Source organism: Nycticebus coucang, chromosome 4, assembly GCF_027406575.1.
Source record: "Nycticebus coucang isolate mNycCou1 chromosome 4, mNycCou1.pri, whole genome shotgun sequence".
Taxonomy (NCBI): Eukaryota; Metazoa; Chordata; class Mammalia; order Primates; family Lorisidae; genus Nycticebus; species Nycticebus coucang.
The window spans coordinates 120,927,802-120,946,782 of NC_069783.1; the positions used below are offsets into that span (position 1 = coordinate 120,927,802).

At 46.5% G+C, this 18,981-nt stretch overlaps 1 protein-coding gene across 2 annotated transcripts in view; it reads right to left on the minus strand.

Moving 5' to 3' along the window:
* Positions 1–18,981, minus strand: part of TESC (tescalcin) — a 48,100-nt gene that overhangs the window by 18,845 nt on the left and 10,274 nt on the right. For both annotated transcript variants that reach the window (XM_053589307.1, XM_053589308.1), the window contains exon 2: positions 6,484–6,553. In XM_053589307.1, coding sequence (XP_053445282.1) covers positions 6,484–6,553 — 70 coding nt within the window. The remainder of the gene's footprint in view (positions 1–6,483; positions 6,554–18,981) is intronic.

The window sequence follows — 18,981 nt, forward strand, 5'->3', positions numbered from 1 at the left end:
TGCAACTCCCTTCCCCCTTCTCCTCATTCCGGTCTCACTGGGGTCCCAAAGGACACGCCCTGTCTACCCTGTTTCCTTTATCAGGATTTTTCCTGACAGAGAACACTAGTTTACTCTTTGGCTCCAACTAACCCTCCCACTCACACAGCCCAGCGTGGAAAGGAAGAGCAGGCCCCTTCTCACGGTGCTGTCCTCAGCCCAGCAGGACCGGCCTAAACACCGGTATGTCAGCATAAACCGCCCAGGGAAAACGTCCTCTCTAAAGATGCTGTATGGGAGTGCCTGCTAATAAACCATGATCACTGAGAAAGCTGCTTCCAGCCTGGGGACACTCCGCACCCTGTCACACCAAACTGACTCCTTGGTGGCCCTCCTCATGTCTGCCCTCACACTGTCCCCCAGATTGATGCAAGAGCCCCAGCCACCTCCCGCCACTGTCTTTTCTGGGCAGTGTTACAGGCCACTGCAGATTCTTCTTTATGAATAAACCGGCATCATCCTAACTGAAGCTTTAAAGGGAGGATCCCTGACTCCTAGAATTGATTACGTACTAATGGTGACGTGGCCTGGCATTAAAAGAAATTTTCACGTTTAAAACAGGTTAAAAGCAAAGTTATTGGGTTAAAAAGGACTTAATTCTAGAAAAGAACAATGTCCGCAGCAGGTTGGGGGCTACTTGCCAGCTTTGACTTTGAACGGTAGCCCTACTGCGAGATCTTAACTGCTTTGGCCTCAGTTTTTTTTTTTTTTTTTTTTTGTAGAGACAGAGTCTCACTTTATGGCCCTCGGTAGAGTGCCGTGGTATCACACAGCTCACAGCAACCTCCAGCTCCTGGGCTTAAGCGATTCTCTTGCCTCAGCCTCCCCAGTAGCTGGGACTACAGGCGCCCGCCACAACGGCCGGCTATTTTTTTTTGGTTGCAGTTTGGCCGGGGCCGGGTTTGAACCCATCACCCTCGGTATATGGGGCCGGCGCCTTACCGACTGAGCCACAGGCGCCACCCTGGCCTCAGTTTTTAACCTGTAAAATGGGGATAAATAGTGTGAACCTCAGAGGGCTCCCAGACTATGAAAGCGAGCATGGAGACCAGTGCCTGAACAGGAAAGAACTCAGCTGATAGTAGCCGGGGCTTCTTTGTTCACACCCGTGACCCTGCACTAATGTCTAAGGGGACATAGCAAGGGTAAGGAAAACCTAGTGTTGGGACATTCTGCCCATGCCCTTACATCTGGCCTATCAGATTGAGTTCTGCACTTTGGTGGTGACCACAGAGTCCTTTTTTCTTCCCCATGCATGTCTGTGGTCGCGCTGACTCCAGGAATGTCTCCATTCGATGGCTTGATGGATCTAAAAATATTTTTGTAATGTGACTCTTATCTAATCAAAGCTCAAATGGCCTGCACCACTGCATTCGAAGTATTCTGTAACGTCTATTTCTGGGTGTCTGCAAGGCTGCCAGCATGCTATCAGGAAGTTACAAATTGCTATTTAAGATATTTGCCACTTAAGTGGCCCAACCAGAGAAAGAAAACAATGCAAGAAGCCAGGTCTGTGTTTTCTTCACTCTCAGAAATGATGACCTTTTTTAACATGTTTACTTAGGGTCTTCCCTACTTGAAGGGAAGCTTCTGAAGACAGGGAGGAGCACCTGCAAGGTTAAGTGCTCAAGAAACATAGTAGGTGATCAGTTTTCTATCCCAGCATTTTGCCAAAGCTGGGATAGAAACTCAGTGCTTTGTGGTCAGAGTGGATTTGAACTTTGAGGCTCTGAAGCATACACAATTGGGGATAGGCTCTTAAAGAAAAGGTACTCGACTATATGAGTACCTATAATTTTTTTTTAAATTAGATACTGAGCCTCATTAAAAAAAAAAAGAAGAAGAAGAAGAAGAAAGAAAAAGCATGGGTGGCGCCTGTGGCTCAAGGAGTGGGGCACCGGTCCCATATGCCGGAGGTGGCGGGTTCAAACCCAGCCCCGGCCAAAAAAAAAAAGCACAAAAAAAAAAAAAAAAAAAAAAAAGAAAAGAAAAAGCACACCAAAGTAAGGCCCTGCAGTAGGTCTTTAAACCCGCATCGGGATGTCCTGACATGATTTTTCAGAAACAGACAGGACCAGACCCAACATGGATAGATCAAGATGGTTAAAATTAAAATCAATTTTGGAAGTTTTTAACCTTGTGGGATTTTTCAAAGGTATATGCAATTTATTGAAGTTTATTAAAGAGCAGCAGGGTTTGGGATCTGACTTCCAGCACCGTCCTCTCTCTGTCAGGGGTTTCCTGAGTGACCCCCAGGCAATACCTTCAGCTTCTCTACTCCCAGACTTACCTGAGGTGCTGTCCTGCAGGCGCAGGGGGTTCTGAGCCCAGGAATGGGATTTCTCTCTTTCGAGAGGACATGCTACCCCATGAGAAAGGCATTAACTGGGGGTCCCCAGTGGAGGCCCCTAGCACCCCAGTCTAACGGGGGTGGCAGTGCAGCTTCTTTTGCCTCCTCCCTTTCAGAGAGTGAAGGTGCCCATGACCTCATTAGGCTCCCACAAGGAGGCTTTTGAATATCTGAGAGCAAAAGGCCCCTTATGAGTGAGCATTCAAAACTGTAGGCTTTACATAAAGACAAATAAGATTAGTACATTGCACTTGAAATAATTGGATTTCTAAATTTGCAACTTTAATAAATTGTGTATGCTTCAGAGCCTCAAAGTTCAAATCCACTCTGACCACAAAGCACTGAATTCTGCAGCCTCTGGCAAATGCTGGGATAGAAAACTGGTCACCTACTATGTTTCTTGAGCACTTAACCTTGCAGGTGCTCCTCCCTGTCCTCAGGAAAGTCCATGGGAACCTTTAAGAGCTCCCCAGCCGCCCTGCCCCAGGCCCTGGAGGGAGGATTAGGATTAAGAGAAGCAGTTCCGGGAGGCTGGGAGGAGCCCTTTCCTGGAGGCCTGTTTGCATAAGACTGTGGTGGGGTCACCTCCTTCCTGTGGGCTGTGCAGGGGCCATCACAGGGTGCAGCTGACACCAAAACTCTTGAGACCAGGGGAGCGGTTGAGGGGAATTATAAACACACCTCCCTCACCCCCCCTATGGCCAAGCAGGGAGACTGAGGTCTTTAGATACCACTTGCAAGTCAAGGCAATGCCCACAGCTTCCTTCTATTGGGATCCCCGTATGCACTGTGTGGCCCCAGAGTGGGTACCCAGCCTCCTTAGCCTTCCTGCCCCATCTGCAGCAAGAGAACAGCAGAGGCTCCTATCACTACTTCCTCTGGGGTTTTGTAAGACTGGAGGCACAAGCATCTGCTGTGCAGCACATAAAACAGGCTCCAGTATGAGTACTCCCAGGTTACATCTGTGACAGCTTCTACGTGCCAGGTCCCCAGCTGAATTCCATCTGGAACATGTAAACCTGATGAGGGAAATGCCGATAACCACAGCGGGTCTCACACATGCTGTGCTTTACCGTTGACAAAGAGCTTTTGTAATCGTCACACTCATTCCTGCTTCCTTTGCTCTCTCTTTCTTTCCTTCATTCATTCAACTGGTCTCAGAGTGTCAACTGTTTTACAAGCCCCGGACTCAACACTTGGGCCAGGGAAAAAGATGAGTAAGTTCCTGCCCCTGAAGTAGCCAGAGTCCACTGGGGGCGGTCCATGGAAGGCTGGGGAGTAGTTACATTCTGTGCTGTGAATGCTGGAAGTGGCTGTATGGCCTCCGGGTCACAAGAAGTGTCTTAGAGGAGAGGGTATGCACAATGAGACCACAGCACTGCAAAGCAGAGGCCAGTGTCTGCACACCTTTGTGGGCCCCACATGAAGAACATAAAGAGACCCTGATAGCACTGGGGAGCTATTAAAGGCTGTGGAGAGGAGGCTGCTCACTGGGTCCTCAGAACCACCCTGCCAGGCAGACACATTCAGGGCTTGTGTGAGGGCAGTTGTGGCAAAAGCAAGGCATATGGTAGTCCTGGGGGAGCAAGAGAGGGGAAACTGGGGTTCAGGGTGGGAAGGCAGGGCCAGTGGCTCACATTCCCAAGCCCTGGCTTGGCCAGCGAGGCAGGAGGGAGGAGTTTTGCATCACCAGCACAGAGAGACGGCACATACTCAGTGCCTCCACCCATCCAACTGCAAAGGACCTACTGTGTGCTGTCCACAGTACTGAGCCACCCTGGCACTTGATAGAAACATAAGAAGCACCAGCTGTCTCAGGCCCCCACCCCAGACCTGTGGAAGCAAAACCTATGTTGTAACAGGATTCCTACTTGGAAAAGGATAGCACACACTATTACAGTACTCTCCCCCTTAAGGCCTATGATGGGGCACTGGACAATAAAATCAGGGGCTCAGAGGCCAGAACCTAAAAGTTGGAGGTGCCTCCAAAGCCTTGCATCCTTCTCCTCCTCCTCCTCACACAGCACCTAAGCCCTTTCCCCCACCCCCACCCTGGAAATAGACAATCAAGGCTTAAGAATCTAGGGATGGGGGTGGAATGGCAACAGCCCCATTTGCCTAATGCCTGTGAACCCAGCTCAGAGCTAAATCATCCCGCAGGCATCTGTTCATCTTTAATGCTCCAATCAAATCCCAAATGAACATTCTCACTTTGTGGATGAGGAGACCGGCTCAGAAAAATGATGTGACCAGCCCAATGCCAATAACACGAAGGATTCTAATACAGTTTGTTTCAGACGTCTGGGTTTTTGCTTTTGCATCTCTCAAGTCTAAAGTGTTAAATACATTTGATTAGGAATTTGAAGCCAGACCCATAACAATGAATCCAAGGCAGCTTGTTACAGTGCTAGGGCCACTGCTTGCTGGAAAATCATCTTGAGGAGAAGGGTATGTCTACCTTCATATATTCTCCACTGTGACCTCCACAGCAGACACACCCACCAGTGCAGGTACCACCTTGTGCAGGGCAGGTGCTCATCAACTTCTGAAGGAACAAGCAAAGCATCCCTGGGACACCCCTCTTTCTAACATCCAGCATACACTTGTGCCTCCACCCTGTTAGACCCCAGTGCCTGGCTGAGCCCTTCCCACCGAGCACACACTCCTCAGCCTATGACCCCAAGGAGGCTCCACCATACCCCGGGGAAACCATCCACCCGCCATTCCTGCCCTTGGAGGAAGCTTGCCTGAGGCTTCACACTCTCAGGGCTCTGGGGGAAAATTTGCATTTCCTCTGCCTGACCGTGGTGATTGGCTCAGACTCATGCACATGACCCCATCAGAGCCAATGAGAAACCAGATGACTTTTGTCTGGGCTCAGGAAGTCTTTCCACCACCTGGCTCAGTGGGTGAGAAGAGTGGAATTAAAGGCATTAGTCTTTTTTTTTTTTTTGCAGTTTTTGGCCAAGGTCTGATCGGTATATGGGGCCGGCGCCCTACTCCTTGAGCCACAGGCACCACCCTTAAAGGCATAAGTCTTAATTATAATGAAGTCTGCCCTGAACACAACTGAGACCAAAGACTGCAAGAACTGCTGAGGCCGTCAAAGCTGGAGCTGTTGAAATTGATGATTTGGGTATATCATGCACTGGATTAACAATGCATCTCTGTTTAGACAGACAAGAGATAAAGTGCATATTTACATGTTTGTTTCCAAAAAACCTAGGAGAAATTTGATTCTATGAAGGAGGATGTTTTCCTGGACTATTAAAGGGTTTGTTTTAAAGTTCCAACTGTAACCTTCAGACCTTCAATGTTTATTTTAAGAAATTACATCTGTTAGAAAGTTTGTGGTAGGAATCTATTCACTGGAAGTTGTTCTCTGCTTGCTATGGTTCAACTTGAAGCTTCCTCACCAATTTTATGATGATCAAGTCATCGACAGAGAGGTACCATAAACCTAGTTCTTAATATACTCAACCACCATCTAAGAAAGAACACAGCTCAAGTCATTCCTCCTCACACAAACGTCAACTGGATGGTATCTAAAGGATTACAGATTCAAATGTAATTTAGAATTAGTTCTCCTGGACAGAAATTTGAGGCCACTGCCCCCATCTTTCCTGAAGCTGGAACTAACCTTGAGGAAACAGAGTCTAAAGATGGGTTACAATGGCAGCACCTGAGCCCCTGGATTGAGCTGTCCCGAGACTGATCCCTCTTTGTGCACCCAGCCACTGGCACGATTCTGGTATTTAACAGGTCTCCAACGTGTCTGGGAATCCAAGCTCGAGTCTGGGAGCACATTCCATCTGAAGGAGTCAGGTCTTCAGGTCTTGGAATTGGCTCCATAGTTCTCTCTCTTCTACTGCCTCCACTCCGTTATAATTTTCTGATCCCAATAGCAACAGAAGTGACTCTTTCCCTCCTATTTGGGAACATGTTGGCTTAAACCAAAAGTATCAAAATTGTTTCAAGAAATGGGACAACACAAGGGCTCTTCCAGATCCACCCAGCACTGAAGAGTGAATAGCACATGAAATCCCCAAGGGCCCTGCACACGCCCAGCACCCAAACCCAGCTGCAGATCTTACCGAATGGTGGGCTGGTCTCCACTCAGCTGCTTAAACCTTCGGTGAAGCTGCTCGATCTGATCTGATGAGACTGAGAAGTTGAGGAAAGAAAACAAGACAGAAGAAAACATCAATGACTATTGAACTTGGGACTATCAGAAGGGACCTACAGACATCCCTCTGCCCCTTCCCCAGTGGCCTCTGCACCCACTCACATAGCATCTCCCACCAAGGCAAAATTAAATCTGGATGAAGAAGCAACAGAAGGATTTCCCATTGTTAGCGGTTATGCAGCTCTAGGGCTACCAGTGCCGACTCCCTTAGTAACAATAATACAACTGTCACTAGTAATGGCTCCAGGGACGGGCATTCTCCCAGCTTTGTCCTTCCCAAGAGAAACCTGTTTCATCTGCTTATTTTGACTTCCTCCTCTACCTCTCCTGCAGCTGAGTTTTTTTCCTAGCTGAGAAAGGGGCATCAGACAGTCAGATTAAAAGATGAGTAGGAAAGGGCACACAGCAGCTCAGGCTGGTGATGTTGGAAGCGATCGGAAGACTTGTAGTCAGAAAGGTACAGAGAATTTGGTGGAGCAAAGAGTAGAATTTTGGTTACTGCTGCTTTGGGTGATGCCTCTGGATTCCCCTTGAGAGGTTCAGGACAACTAAGTTCCTAAGTTTCATTTATTATTAATGTTATTTTCACTCCTGGGGCATGTTTCTTCCACAGAGCCACCTCTAAGATGGGCCATCTGGGTTCTAGGCTTTATCAGGGTTACACCCACACACAAGTGCTTATGGGAAAGTCACAAACGAGATGGAATCTAGAGGTTTGTTCTTAAGTTGAATTTGTATGTAAGTTGGAATAGGTACATTTGCCTATTACCTGTAACAACCTCCATTCTTCTTCTTTTTTTTTTTTTCTTTTTTTTGCAGTTTTTGGCTGGGGCTCGGTTTGAACCCACCACCTCTGCCATATGGGGCCGGCGCCCTACTCCTTTGAGCCACAGGCGCTGCCCACAACCTCCATTCTTAAATGCGAATTGTCTATCAGCCGGATATTTGTAACTTGGAGACTTACTTATTTTATGGATCAAACAATATTAAACACATCCATTTCACATTTCATCCTCCGGAAAACCTGATGGGACATTATCATTTCAGTTTTATAATCTGAAAACCGCAACTCAGAGCTCTCTCTTCAGATCACACAAGTGGTCAGAGGCAGAGCTGGGACTTGCTTCCAAGTGTGTCAACTCCAAAGCCCCTGGCCCTACAGATATCACCCATCTGCTCACAGTACCTTGCTGCTGAAGGCCTAAAGGTCTGATTCCTGGAACTATATGCAGTCAGGCAAACCTTCCAGAGCAGGTACTGCGCTGGGGAGCTGCCATCTCCCATCACAAGGCTCCCAGTAAGCACCTTTTTCCTCTTGTTACAGAGGCAGCTAATTTCTGAGACCAACTGGTCATAGCACTTCCTGCTCACTGTTTTTTTGGACCCCAGGTCAAACTGTGATCTCTTCAAGAATCTGCAGCTCAGAATCCTCAAGTATCCCAGGCCGCTAATTAGGGCAGCCAACCTGGACAGGGCTGGCCACGGCACATGGGCGTGTCTCCAAACTGTTTGGCTCATCTCTTCCTCATGAGACCCCAGAAGGGGGGCCGCATCCCCAAGTAAACAGTGTAGCCACTGACAGTTAGAAAGGTTAGGTAAGCTCTGGGGAGGAATTTCTAATATGAAGCACTGGCCTGCTTCACTCATGGCCTAGCAGTTTCACTCTTACGTATATACCCCCCAAAGTACACACTTCCTCTCACCCAAGCATGCATGCGAGGATGTTCATGGTGGTACTACTTGAAATCAGCCTAAACTGGAAGCTACTCATGTTCAGCTCATTCCGCTCAAAAATGGTGGAATAAATAAAATGCTCTAGTGTGGTAGATTCTGATGGGGAATAGTATACAGCAAAGAAAATGGACAGCATAGATAATAATGAGCAAAAGAAGCCAGCCACAGAAGAGCACATACTTTATGATTCTATCTGCTATAAAGTTCAAGAATAGATAAAACTCAGCTACAACATTAGCGGTCAAGATAGTAGCTGCCCTTAAGAAGGAATGGGCTGGGCATGGTGAATCACACCTGTAGTCGTAGCACTCTGGGAGGTCGCAAGGCAGGTGGATTGCCTGAGCTCACAGGTTCAAGACCAGCCTGAGCAAGAGTGAGACCCTGTCTCTTAAAAAAAAAATAGCCAGGGTGGCGCCTGTGGCTCAAATGAGTGGGGCGCCGGCCCCATATGCCAGAGGTGGCGGGTTCAAGCCCACCCCTAGCCAAAAACTGCAAAAAAAAAAAAAAAATAGCCAGGTGTTGTGGCGGACGCCTGTAGTCCCACCTACTCAGAAGGTTGAGGCAAGAGAATTGCTTGAACCCATGAGTTTGAGGTTGCTGTGAGCTGTGACGCCACAGCACTCTACCCAGGGCGACAAAGTAAGACTCTGTCTCAAAAAAAAAAAAAAAAATCTATTTCCACTTGACAGGAATTCATCCTAAAAAAAGAAAAAAATCCAACAGGTACAGAACAAGGATTCCATCAATGTGTTCGCCTTTGCATTCTTTAAAATTGCTTAAAATTGAACTCAGCCGAAGTGACTATCAAAAATGGATTGATCAAACACTTTACAGTATATTTAGCCAAGTTAAAAAAAATATGCTGCCTTTAAAAGTGACAGTTGTATATTTGACATGGAAATACATTCCATAATAATGCTGTCTAAAAACAGCTTGTTAAAAAAACAACATGAGGGCGGCGCCTGTGGCTCAAGGAGTTGGGCGCCGGTCCCATATGCCGGAGGTGGCGGGTTCAAATCCAGCCCCGGCCAAAAAAAAAAAAAAAAAAACCACGAAAAAACAACATGAACCCATGTTAGGGAAAATATGTAAATATATATAAATGTATATAGGTAACAAAAAAGTTCTAGAATTATTTCCCCTGAAATAATAATAGCAATTATCTCTCATCTCAATACTAAAAGGAGAAACTTTGTTTTGCTTTTGATTCATCTACGTTTTCCGATTTTTCTCTAATATACAATGTATATATATTATGTTAGTAACACAATGAAAATTTTCACCACACAACATCTGGACAGCTGAGGGATCCTATAAATATTGCTATGGATGAGTCATTCATTGGCTGAGTATCACACCCCAGGAATATTCTTATTTAATCTTTTCTATGACCTTATGAGGGATGAATTATTCCCATTTAACAGAATAAACTGAGGCTCAGAAGGGATCTACCCTTGCTCAAGGTCACTGACCTAGGAAGAGGCAGATCCACAATTTGCTTTTTTTTTTTTTTTTTTTGTAGAGACAGTCTCACTTTATGGCCCTCGGTAGAGTGCCGTGGCCTCACACAGCTCACAGCAACCTCCCACTCCTGGGCTTAAGCGATTCTCTTGCCTCAGCCTCCGGAGTAGCTGGGACTACAGGCGCCCACCACAACGCCCGGCTACAGATCCACAATTTGATCTCAGTTTGTCAGGCAGAAAATGTGTTGCTCTGCTTTGTGGGGCACATTGTTTTTGTTTGTTTACTGCTACCCCACACTGCCTCCCTTTGTGTGATCACGGGAAATTTCTAACCCTAACCCCCAAAATACACTGATCTGATAAGAAATAGTGATTAGAAATTACACGGCTGGGCACAGTGGCCCAGGCCTGTAATCCCAGCACTCTGAGAGGCCAAGGTGGCAGGATCCCTTGAGCTCAGGAGTTTGAGACCAGCCTGAGCAAGTGTGAGGCCCCATCTCTACTAAAAATAGAAAAATTAGCTGGGCATGGTAGGCATGGTGGTACCTGCCTGTAGTCCCAGCTACTAGGGAGGCTGAAACAGGAGGATCGCTTGAACCCAGGTGTATGAGGCTGCTATGAGCTATCATGATACCACTGTACCCTACCTGAGGTAACAGAATAAGTCTCAAAAAAAAAGAAAAAAAGAGGGCGGCTCCTGTGGCTCAAAGGAGTGGGGCGCTGGCCCCATATGTCGGAGGTGGCAGGTTCAAACCCAGCCCCGACCAAAAACTGCAAAAACAAAAAAAGAGAGAAAACAGCTAAACAAAGATAAGTTTGCTGTTAGGGATGTAAGTATACTATTAAAGATAAGTTACCTTGAAAGCACTATGGGAGGCCAGTCACAAAGGCCACACATTGTACGATTCCATTTACATGAACCGTCCAGATAGACAAATCCACAGGGATGGAAATCAGACCAGCACTTGCTTGGGGCTGGGGCAGGGGAGTCGCTGCTACTGGGTACCCAGTTGCTCCTGGAGGATGACAAAAATGTCCTAAGATTGCACTGATGGCTGCACAACCCTATGATTATGCGGAAAAACACAGGGCACACTTTACATGGGTAAATCTCATGGTGTGTGAATTTTATCTCAACAACGACATTTCAAAAAATAAGTAAAGCATAAGCATGACAACAAGGCCAGGCACTGACTGAGCGTCCACTGTGTCCCAGGCTCTGTACGCACTCCACTCTTGATGAGTCTGGGCTCACATAACCTTCCCATCAGCCCCGTAGGTATGATGCTGTCCCCATTCTGCATATGGGAACACTGAGAATTGCCCACGGTGCCACAGCTAGGAAAAGGTGCATAAACCATCCTAGACCAGGTATATGTAGTGAACAGTTTCCAGCTAATTGCATCCAAAGTACACACGTACATATATGCAAGCGCGCGCGCGCACACACACACACACACACACACACTGACACACTCTATCCCTCAGTCCTGCCTGATGGAAAGCAGAGAATTAGGAAGACTATTTCCTACCTCTGGGTCCCCAGGTCCCCGGAGTCAAGGGCTCTACCACCATAACTGGGAGGAAGACTTCTGAAGCCTCCAGGGCAATGGTGGGGCCAGCTGGTTTCACTCCATGCATCCTTGGGTGCCATCCCTGTCAGTGCCCTTGGGCAGGTCCTGGGCCAGTCCTGGGCCCCCAGGGGCTCTATCTCAGGAGTAATCTGGAGCACCAGGTTCGCCTGCATGCACCAGGCTCCCAAGGCCCAGGGAAGGCCCCTCTGTCATTCCCTCCAGGGATCGTAGGAGAGGGAACCTTTTCCAGTTTCCTGGATCTTCAACTCAGAGCCCTTCTCTAGGCCCCTGCCAGGTCACAGTTGCCATGGGGACAACAGGCAGATACAGGCTTCAGCTCCTGGCAGCTCAAACTCATTATTTTTGGTTTTAGATTACAACCTGAGGGAAATGCACCCCCTTCCATGTAGCTGGTGGGAGTTTAATTGGCCCAACCTTTTGGGGGATGGAGATGACTTTGTCACTTTATCATCAAAAGCTTCAACACAAAAGAACAGACCAGCCTTGTCCTCTATGGTAGCCAAAAGCCACATGCGGCTGCTAAGTCCTCGAGAGGAGACCAATCCATACTGAGATGAGCCAATATGGAAAGGACGCACCAGCTTCCCTATACTTAAGTACAAAAAAAGAATGTACACTATCTGAACTTTTAAAAACTGCTTATATGGTGAAATGATAATATTTTAAATATTATGGGCTAAATTAAACTATTAAAATTAATTTTACTGCTCCTTTTTTTTTTTTTTTTTTTTTAAGAGACAGAGTCTCACTTTATGGCCCTCGGTAGAGTGCCGTGGCCTCACACAGCTCACAGCAACCTCCAACTCCTGGGCTTAAGCGATTCTCCTGCCTCAGCCTCCCGAGCAGCTGGGACTACAGGCGCCCGCCACAACGCCCGGCTATTTTTTTTTTTTTTGGTTGCAGTTCAGCCGGGGCCGAGTTTGAACCCGCCACCCTCGGTATATGGGGCCGGCGCCTTACCGACTGAGCCACAGGCGCCGCCCTCCTTTATTTTTCTTAATATGACTACTAGAAAATTTACAACTATATTCCACATACGGTTACTAGAAACTTTAGCATTATTACACCTCACATAATATCTGTATTGATAGCACTGGTATATATGTTTTGAACCAGAACTTGATCCCTAGTAACGAATCCTAAGGACTTGAAGACATGTACGCAAAGGTGAATAGATAAGAGTCATCATCCATTGCCTCTTTGGAACAGTAAGAAAGTTGCAGAAAATGCTGGGTCACATTAAACAGGTCAAATTAATCCCAGCACGTCATGTAGTCAGACTAAAATATATTTCAAAAATATTATGGGATATAGAAAAGTGTACATGGCATGTCATTAAGTGAAAATTCAACAGGCTCATTTACCTAGGAAAGTTCACTTTGATATACAGGTGTGCACAAGAAAAAAAAAAAAAGGAAAGGGCATACAACAATAGTCATAGTGAGTTGTTTCCAGGTAGAATCAGAACATTTCTCTCCTCCTCCCACTCCTGACCCTTATTATTTTTTTTTTTTTGTGGTTTTTGGCCGGGGCTGGATTTGAACCCGGCAACTCCGGTATATGGGACCGGCGCCCTACTCTTTGAGCTACAGGCACCGCCCCTTGACCCTTATTTTTGATTATCTGTCCCTTAAGTTTTCTGCATTAACATTACTCATATAGTTTTATTTAAATTTAAATTATTTAACCTAGACAACTTTAACGATAAATAAAACAATAAGAAGTGTTGGTGAGGCTGTGGAGAAAGTGGAACTCTCATGCATTGCTGGTGGGGATGTAAAACAGGGCAATCTACAAAGAACTCAAACAAATCAGCCAGAAAAAAAACAAATAACCCCATAAGACAAGGGGCAGACATGAACATAAGTTTTTCAAAAGAAGATAAATGGCAAACAAACAGGTGAAAAAATGCTCAACATCACTAATCATGGGGGAAATGCAAATTTTGATACCATCTTACCCCTGTTAGAATGGCTTTTATTAAGAAGCCCCACTGGCTGGGCGGCGCCTGTGGCTCAGTCGGTAAGGTGCCGGCCCCATATACTGAAGGTGGCGGGTTCAAACCCGGCCCCGGCTGAACTGCAACCAAACAATAGCCGGGCATTGTGGCGGGTGCCTGTAGTCCCAGCTACTCGGGAGGCTGAGGCAAGAGAATCGCTTAAGCCCAGGAGTTGGAGGTTGCTGTGAGCTGTGTGATGCCATGGCACTCTACCGAGGGCGATAAAGTGAGACTCTGTCTCTACAAAAAAAAAAAAAGAAAGAAAAAAAGAAGCCCCACTGGCCTTGAAGCAGAGAGAAAGGAACACTGCTACCCTGCTGGCGGGACTACCAATTAGTACAACCTCTATGGAAAACAGCATAGACTCCTCAAAGAAATATAGACTTACCATGCCATGGTAAGCAATTCCTCTAGTGGGTATCTACCCAAAGGAAAAGAAGTCATTTTATCAAAAAGATACCTGCACTCAAATGTTTATTATAAGCCCAATTCATAATTGCAAAGATGTGAAATCAACCTATGTGCCCATCAATTCATGAGTGGATTAACAAAATGTGGTATATGTATACCACGGGTATTACTCGGCCATAAAAAGAAATGAATTAATGTCTTTTGCAAAAATTTGGATGGAACTGGAGACCATTCTCCTAAGTGAAAGATCTCAAGAACAAAAAAACAAACACCACATGTACTCTCTAATTAAATCGGAACTAACTGATGGGCACACATGGAAATAAAATCTTTGGAAATCAAGCAGGGAGAGGAGCGGGGAGGCAGTGGGCAAAACCCCAGCTAATGGGTACAGCAAACACTATTTGGATGGTGGGCACTCTTATAGCCCTGGCTAAAGCATTACAAAAGCGATCCACATAACAAAAACATTTGTGCCCCCTCAATATTTTGGAATATAAATAAACAAACAAATAAATAAAACAGTACAACCACTATGGAAACAGTTTGGTAGTTCCTTAGTAAATTAAACATAGAGTGACCAGGTGACCCAGCAATTCCAATCCAAAGTATGTATATACTCCAAAAGAAATGAAAACCTACATCTACATAAAAATCAATAAAGATAGTGCTGGGGCTCAGAAAACCCAAAATGAAGGCCTCAAAAGCACAGGTATTTCTCTGACATCCTCCTGTCCTCTCATCTCTCCGTCCCCTTCTTCTCTGAGGCTAGCCATAGAAAGTAGAATCCCTCTTCCCCAGAAACTAGAAACCAGCACCCCAAATGCAGCCATAAAACTTAAAATGATTTTGTGTCAGACAGACCAGAAAGAAATTATCTGACCGGGCGGCATCTGTGGCTCAAAGGAGCAGGGCACCAGCCCCATATACTGGAGGTGGCGGGTTCAAACCCAGCCCTAGCCAAAAACTGCAAAAAAAAAAAAAAAAAACTATCTGACCTACCTGTTTGACTCTGGGTCATAGGACCCCCCATTCCAGAGACATCCCTGTCCTAAGCCCAGAAGGAAAGAACACTGCTCAGAGAGGCCCAGAAGACTCTCAACAGGCCTTGCTGGGTTTCCCCATTCACTCGATTAGTGTTAGATCGGTCTCTTTTTGACCAGCCATCTCTCTAAACAACTGTCCATACTTTGCTGAACCTAAGCATAAAAATGGAAAATTCCCCCTATATCTTAGGATCTTCATTCTGCAGGCTCTGTGATATGTGTTAAATAAACTTACTGCCTTTTCTCCTATTAATCAGTTGGCCTCATGGCCATGACTGTTCAGTGAATCTTTTAGGGGCCAAGGGTCTCCATCCCTGTCAATGCTATTCATAAGACCCAAAAGGTGGAAACAACCCCAAGCGTGCACCAACTCATGAATAAACAAAATGTGGCATATCCAGACCATGAAGTCTTAGTCCAAAAAGAAAATAAAAAAGGAATTAAGTACTGATAAATGCTACAGCAGGGATGATTTTTGAAAACATCACGTGATGTGAAAGAAGCCAGATGCACAAGGCCATCCACTGTAGGATTCATTTATACAAAATGTCCCAAACAGGCAGATCCATCAGAGACAAAATAGATTAGTGGTTGACAGGGGCTGGGGGATGTTGGAGGAATGGGAAGTGATTGCTAATGGGTATTCTTTTAGGGCAGATAAAATGTTCTAGAATTAGATAGTGATGGTGTTTGTACAATTTTATGAATAGACTAAAAGCCACTGGCTTGTATACTTTAAAATGATGAATTTTATGGGATGTGAATTAGAGCTCAACTTTAAAATGTTTTTAACCTTGGGGATGATGGGACGATTAAAGCCAATTCCTTCCTCTGATGCTCTCAAGGTGGGCATGGAGAGGTTCAGTGTCTCTGGGGCCAGGAGGACAGAAGCCACCCAAGGGGCTGCCACTATTCTTTCCAAACAACTGCTGCCATGGAGGACCAGTGCTCCCCTTTAATAAGAGAAGGTGGAAATTTACTGATTTTTAACATACTGGTGACCAAGTGCAAAAGGTTTTAAATACAGTGGCCGAAGCTAAGCGTGCTCACTGCCTGGCCCTGGCCTCACCCCTCAGACGGTAGGGACTGACTTGCACCCTGCTGTACTAAGCAAGGGGTCATCAGGGGAGGTGCGCTGCACAGGCCAGGGGTCAAAGACAGGCTCAAAAAGAGGGACAGGCCTGAAGCCCCCCCACCCACAAGGTCATCAGTGTTCACCCACATCCATTACAGGGTGCCAGAGTTGTTTAAATGCTGGCTCTTAGGAGCGTGGGGGGCCATGGCCCAACTGTGTTTGCACGATCCTCCAGCAGATGCCACCGCCATTCACTCAGAGACATGCCCTAGGCACCTCTGGTTTGCTAGGCACCTGCCAGATGCGGGGGAAGCAGAGTCATCAAAGGCAGACTGAAGGGTTGATCATCAGAGGACCTGCAGCAGCCACCTTGCCTCCCCTGTCCCCACCCGCTGTGCTGGCCTGGATGCAGCTGGCCCTGGGACACCAAGGGGGCATCACTGGGAGTCTTGGTGACTTCCAGGGCACCCAATGCTCTTCTGCTTTGCCGCTTCTCATCAGACTGGCAAGGACCCAGACCAGAGATCAGTGGAAGTCCCGGAACACAGAGGCGAGCCGGCCAGACAGAGAGGTGAGCTAACAGCATCGCTGCCAAGAAATGCTGGTTTGAAACCCTGGCTCTCATCTGTGTCCCGAGCCAGCCTTGTTCTCTGTAACCTAACACAGACATGACACCAGCCCCTCCCTCCAGAGGTAGTTCATGCCATGAAAAATAGTCACAAACACACTATTCACAATCGACAGAAGGTGGCAACAACCCAATTAAGCAGCACTGAAATTAACTGCTGGCACCTTAAAGGGCCCATCGACTGGCAAATGGATAAACAAAACGGGCACAATCCATTTGTGTACAATGGACTGTTATTCTGCAGTGAGGAGGACTGAAGTTCTGTCTCACACTATGACACAGATGAACCTGGAAACAAGATGCACAGTAACAGAAGCCAGCCACACACAAGGCCACCTATTGTAGGATTCACTTGGACAAAATATCCAAAACAGACAGATCCACAGAGATGGAAAGTAGATCAGTAAATCGTGACGGGCAGGGCATGGGGCTGCTAATGGGTATGGGGTTTCTTTTTGGAGGTGTTGAAAATGTTCTGGAAATAGACTTGGTGATGTTTGCACATGTTAGAACATGCACTCAATTGTACACTTTCAAAGAGTAAATTTCATGTTATGTGAATTTTGCCCTGATTAAAAAAAAATCATACACACGCAGCACTGGAGCTGGTGGAAGGAGGGACGCTAGAGTGGCCAGGACTGTTATTACTGTGTCTCCAAGTAATCCCATGATATCAGCTGGCCCCAGGCTCAGGAGGGAAGCGACAACTTGTTTTGTGCCACCTGCGGCTACAGCCAAAGCAGTGACTAACCAACCCTGCGCCTTGTGAGGGAGGTGGAGTGATAGCCTCCTGTTCTCAAAGGGACCACTCACTGGAGCCACCCTCTTAAGCCCGAGATGCCCAGATACTTCATGATGCCTTCACCTCCCTTCTGCTTGGAGGCCACCTGCCAAATGCATACACATCACAGATCATGCCCACCTGCTGGCATCTGAAAATTAACCAAAGACGCATTTGGGTGCACTGGGCATTGAGAAGGAAGTTCTCAAACCCAATTCTGTCTGCTTCCAAAGTGGGAGCAGCAGCACAGAGATTAATTGCTGGCTTTTACCCAGCACCTTAAAGGCCTTCTTCATAAGCGTGAAAGCCAAGGATTTCCTGGTAAGACCTGCTGTGGGCTCACATCAGTGCGGAGACGGCATTTATTTTATTTTGATCTCATATTCTGAGGGTGTTATTAGGGGCCTCTGTGGGGTTTTCTACACAGAATGAATCTTCCGAGTCTCGGGATTGGAGGGAAAGACAAGAGAGTGAATTGACTTGACTTTAGAAGAAACTCTCATCTTCTGAGCAGTAAGGCAACTTGGAAGGCTGTCAGAGTGGGTGGACACGACTCTTCAAAATCACAGTCTGCTTTGTTCATCCGTACTCCCCCTCCCTACGGCTCAGCTCTGTTCTTTGCCACTTGCCTTATAGCAGTAATAACAACCACCATGTGTTCACATTTGCTCAGAGGCAAGAGCTATGTAAGCCAAATGTGTGCTGTGCATTGTCTCACCTCCTGGGATGGTCACCATACCCATTTTACGGGTAACAAAACTGAGTCACTTGCTGAAGGTCACACAGCTATGAGCTGCAGAACTGGGACTTAATATCCCAGGTCCATGACACCAGAATGTGTTCTCACAGCCATTTGCTACCCTGGATGCCAAAACTGAGAAGTGACTAGAACAATGCATACATATCATTTATGTAATTAGAGACAAAAATGTCTCCATTTTAAGAAAAAGACTAAAGATAAAGAAGGAAAAAAGCAGCAGTGAATCAGTAGAGACTTGGAGAGTGAGCATCTTTCCAGAGCACCTAAGAAATGGATTTTTACAGCCTTCCCCAGAACTATCTTCAGCTCCTGATTTATACCAAGGCCAAATTAAGTAGACACAGTCTCTCTCTCTCTCTCTCTCTCTCACTTGGACTAGATTGCCATGGTGTTAGCCAAGCTCACAGCAACCTCACACTCCTGGGCTCAAGTGATCCTCCTGCCTTAGCCTATTGAGCAGCTGGGACTACAGGTGCCCACAATTACTGTTTAATTTTTCTATTTTTAGTAGAGATGAGGTTTCACTCTTGCTCAGGCTGGTCTCAAACTCCTGAGCTCAAGTGATCCACCCACACTGGCCTCCTAGAGGGTTAGCATTACAGGCATGAGCCACTGCACCTGCCTGAACTGGTCCTGTTATGGTAGGACATTTAAATAAAGAATTCCAGTTCCTGTTACTTGGAGCTAATACAGACTCTCCCTTCCTTTATAAACAAACACTGGATAAAAGAAGATGACATTTTAATGCGTGGCTAAATGGAAAGAAAGGGCACTCTCCCGTGAGCCCCAGCAGGGTGAGGGTGACAGATGCTGAGGTGGTCCAGGGTATAAGAATGGTGACAGGCTCTGGCACCTATGGGTGGGGCTTCAAGCCCACTGAGTGACAGAAGTGGCCTTGAGCCTGAAACCCCTAC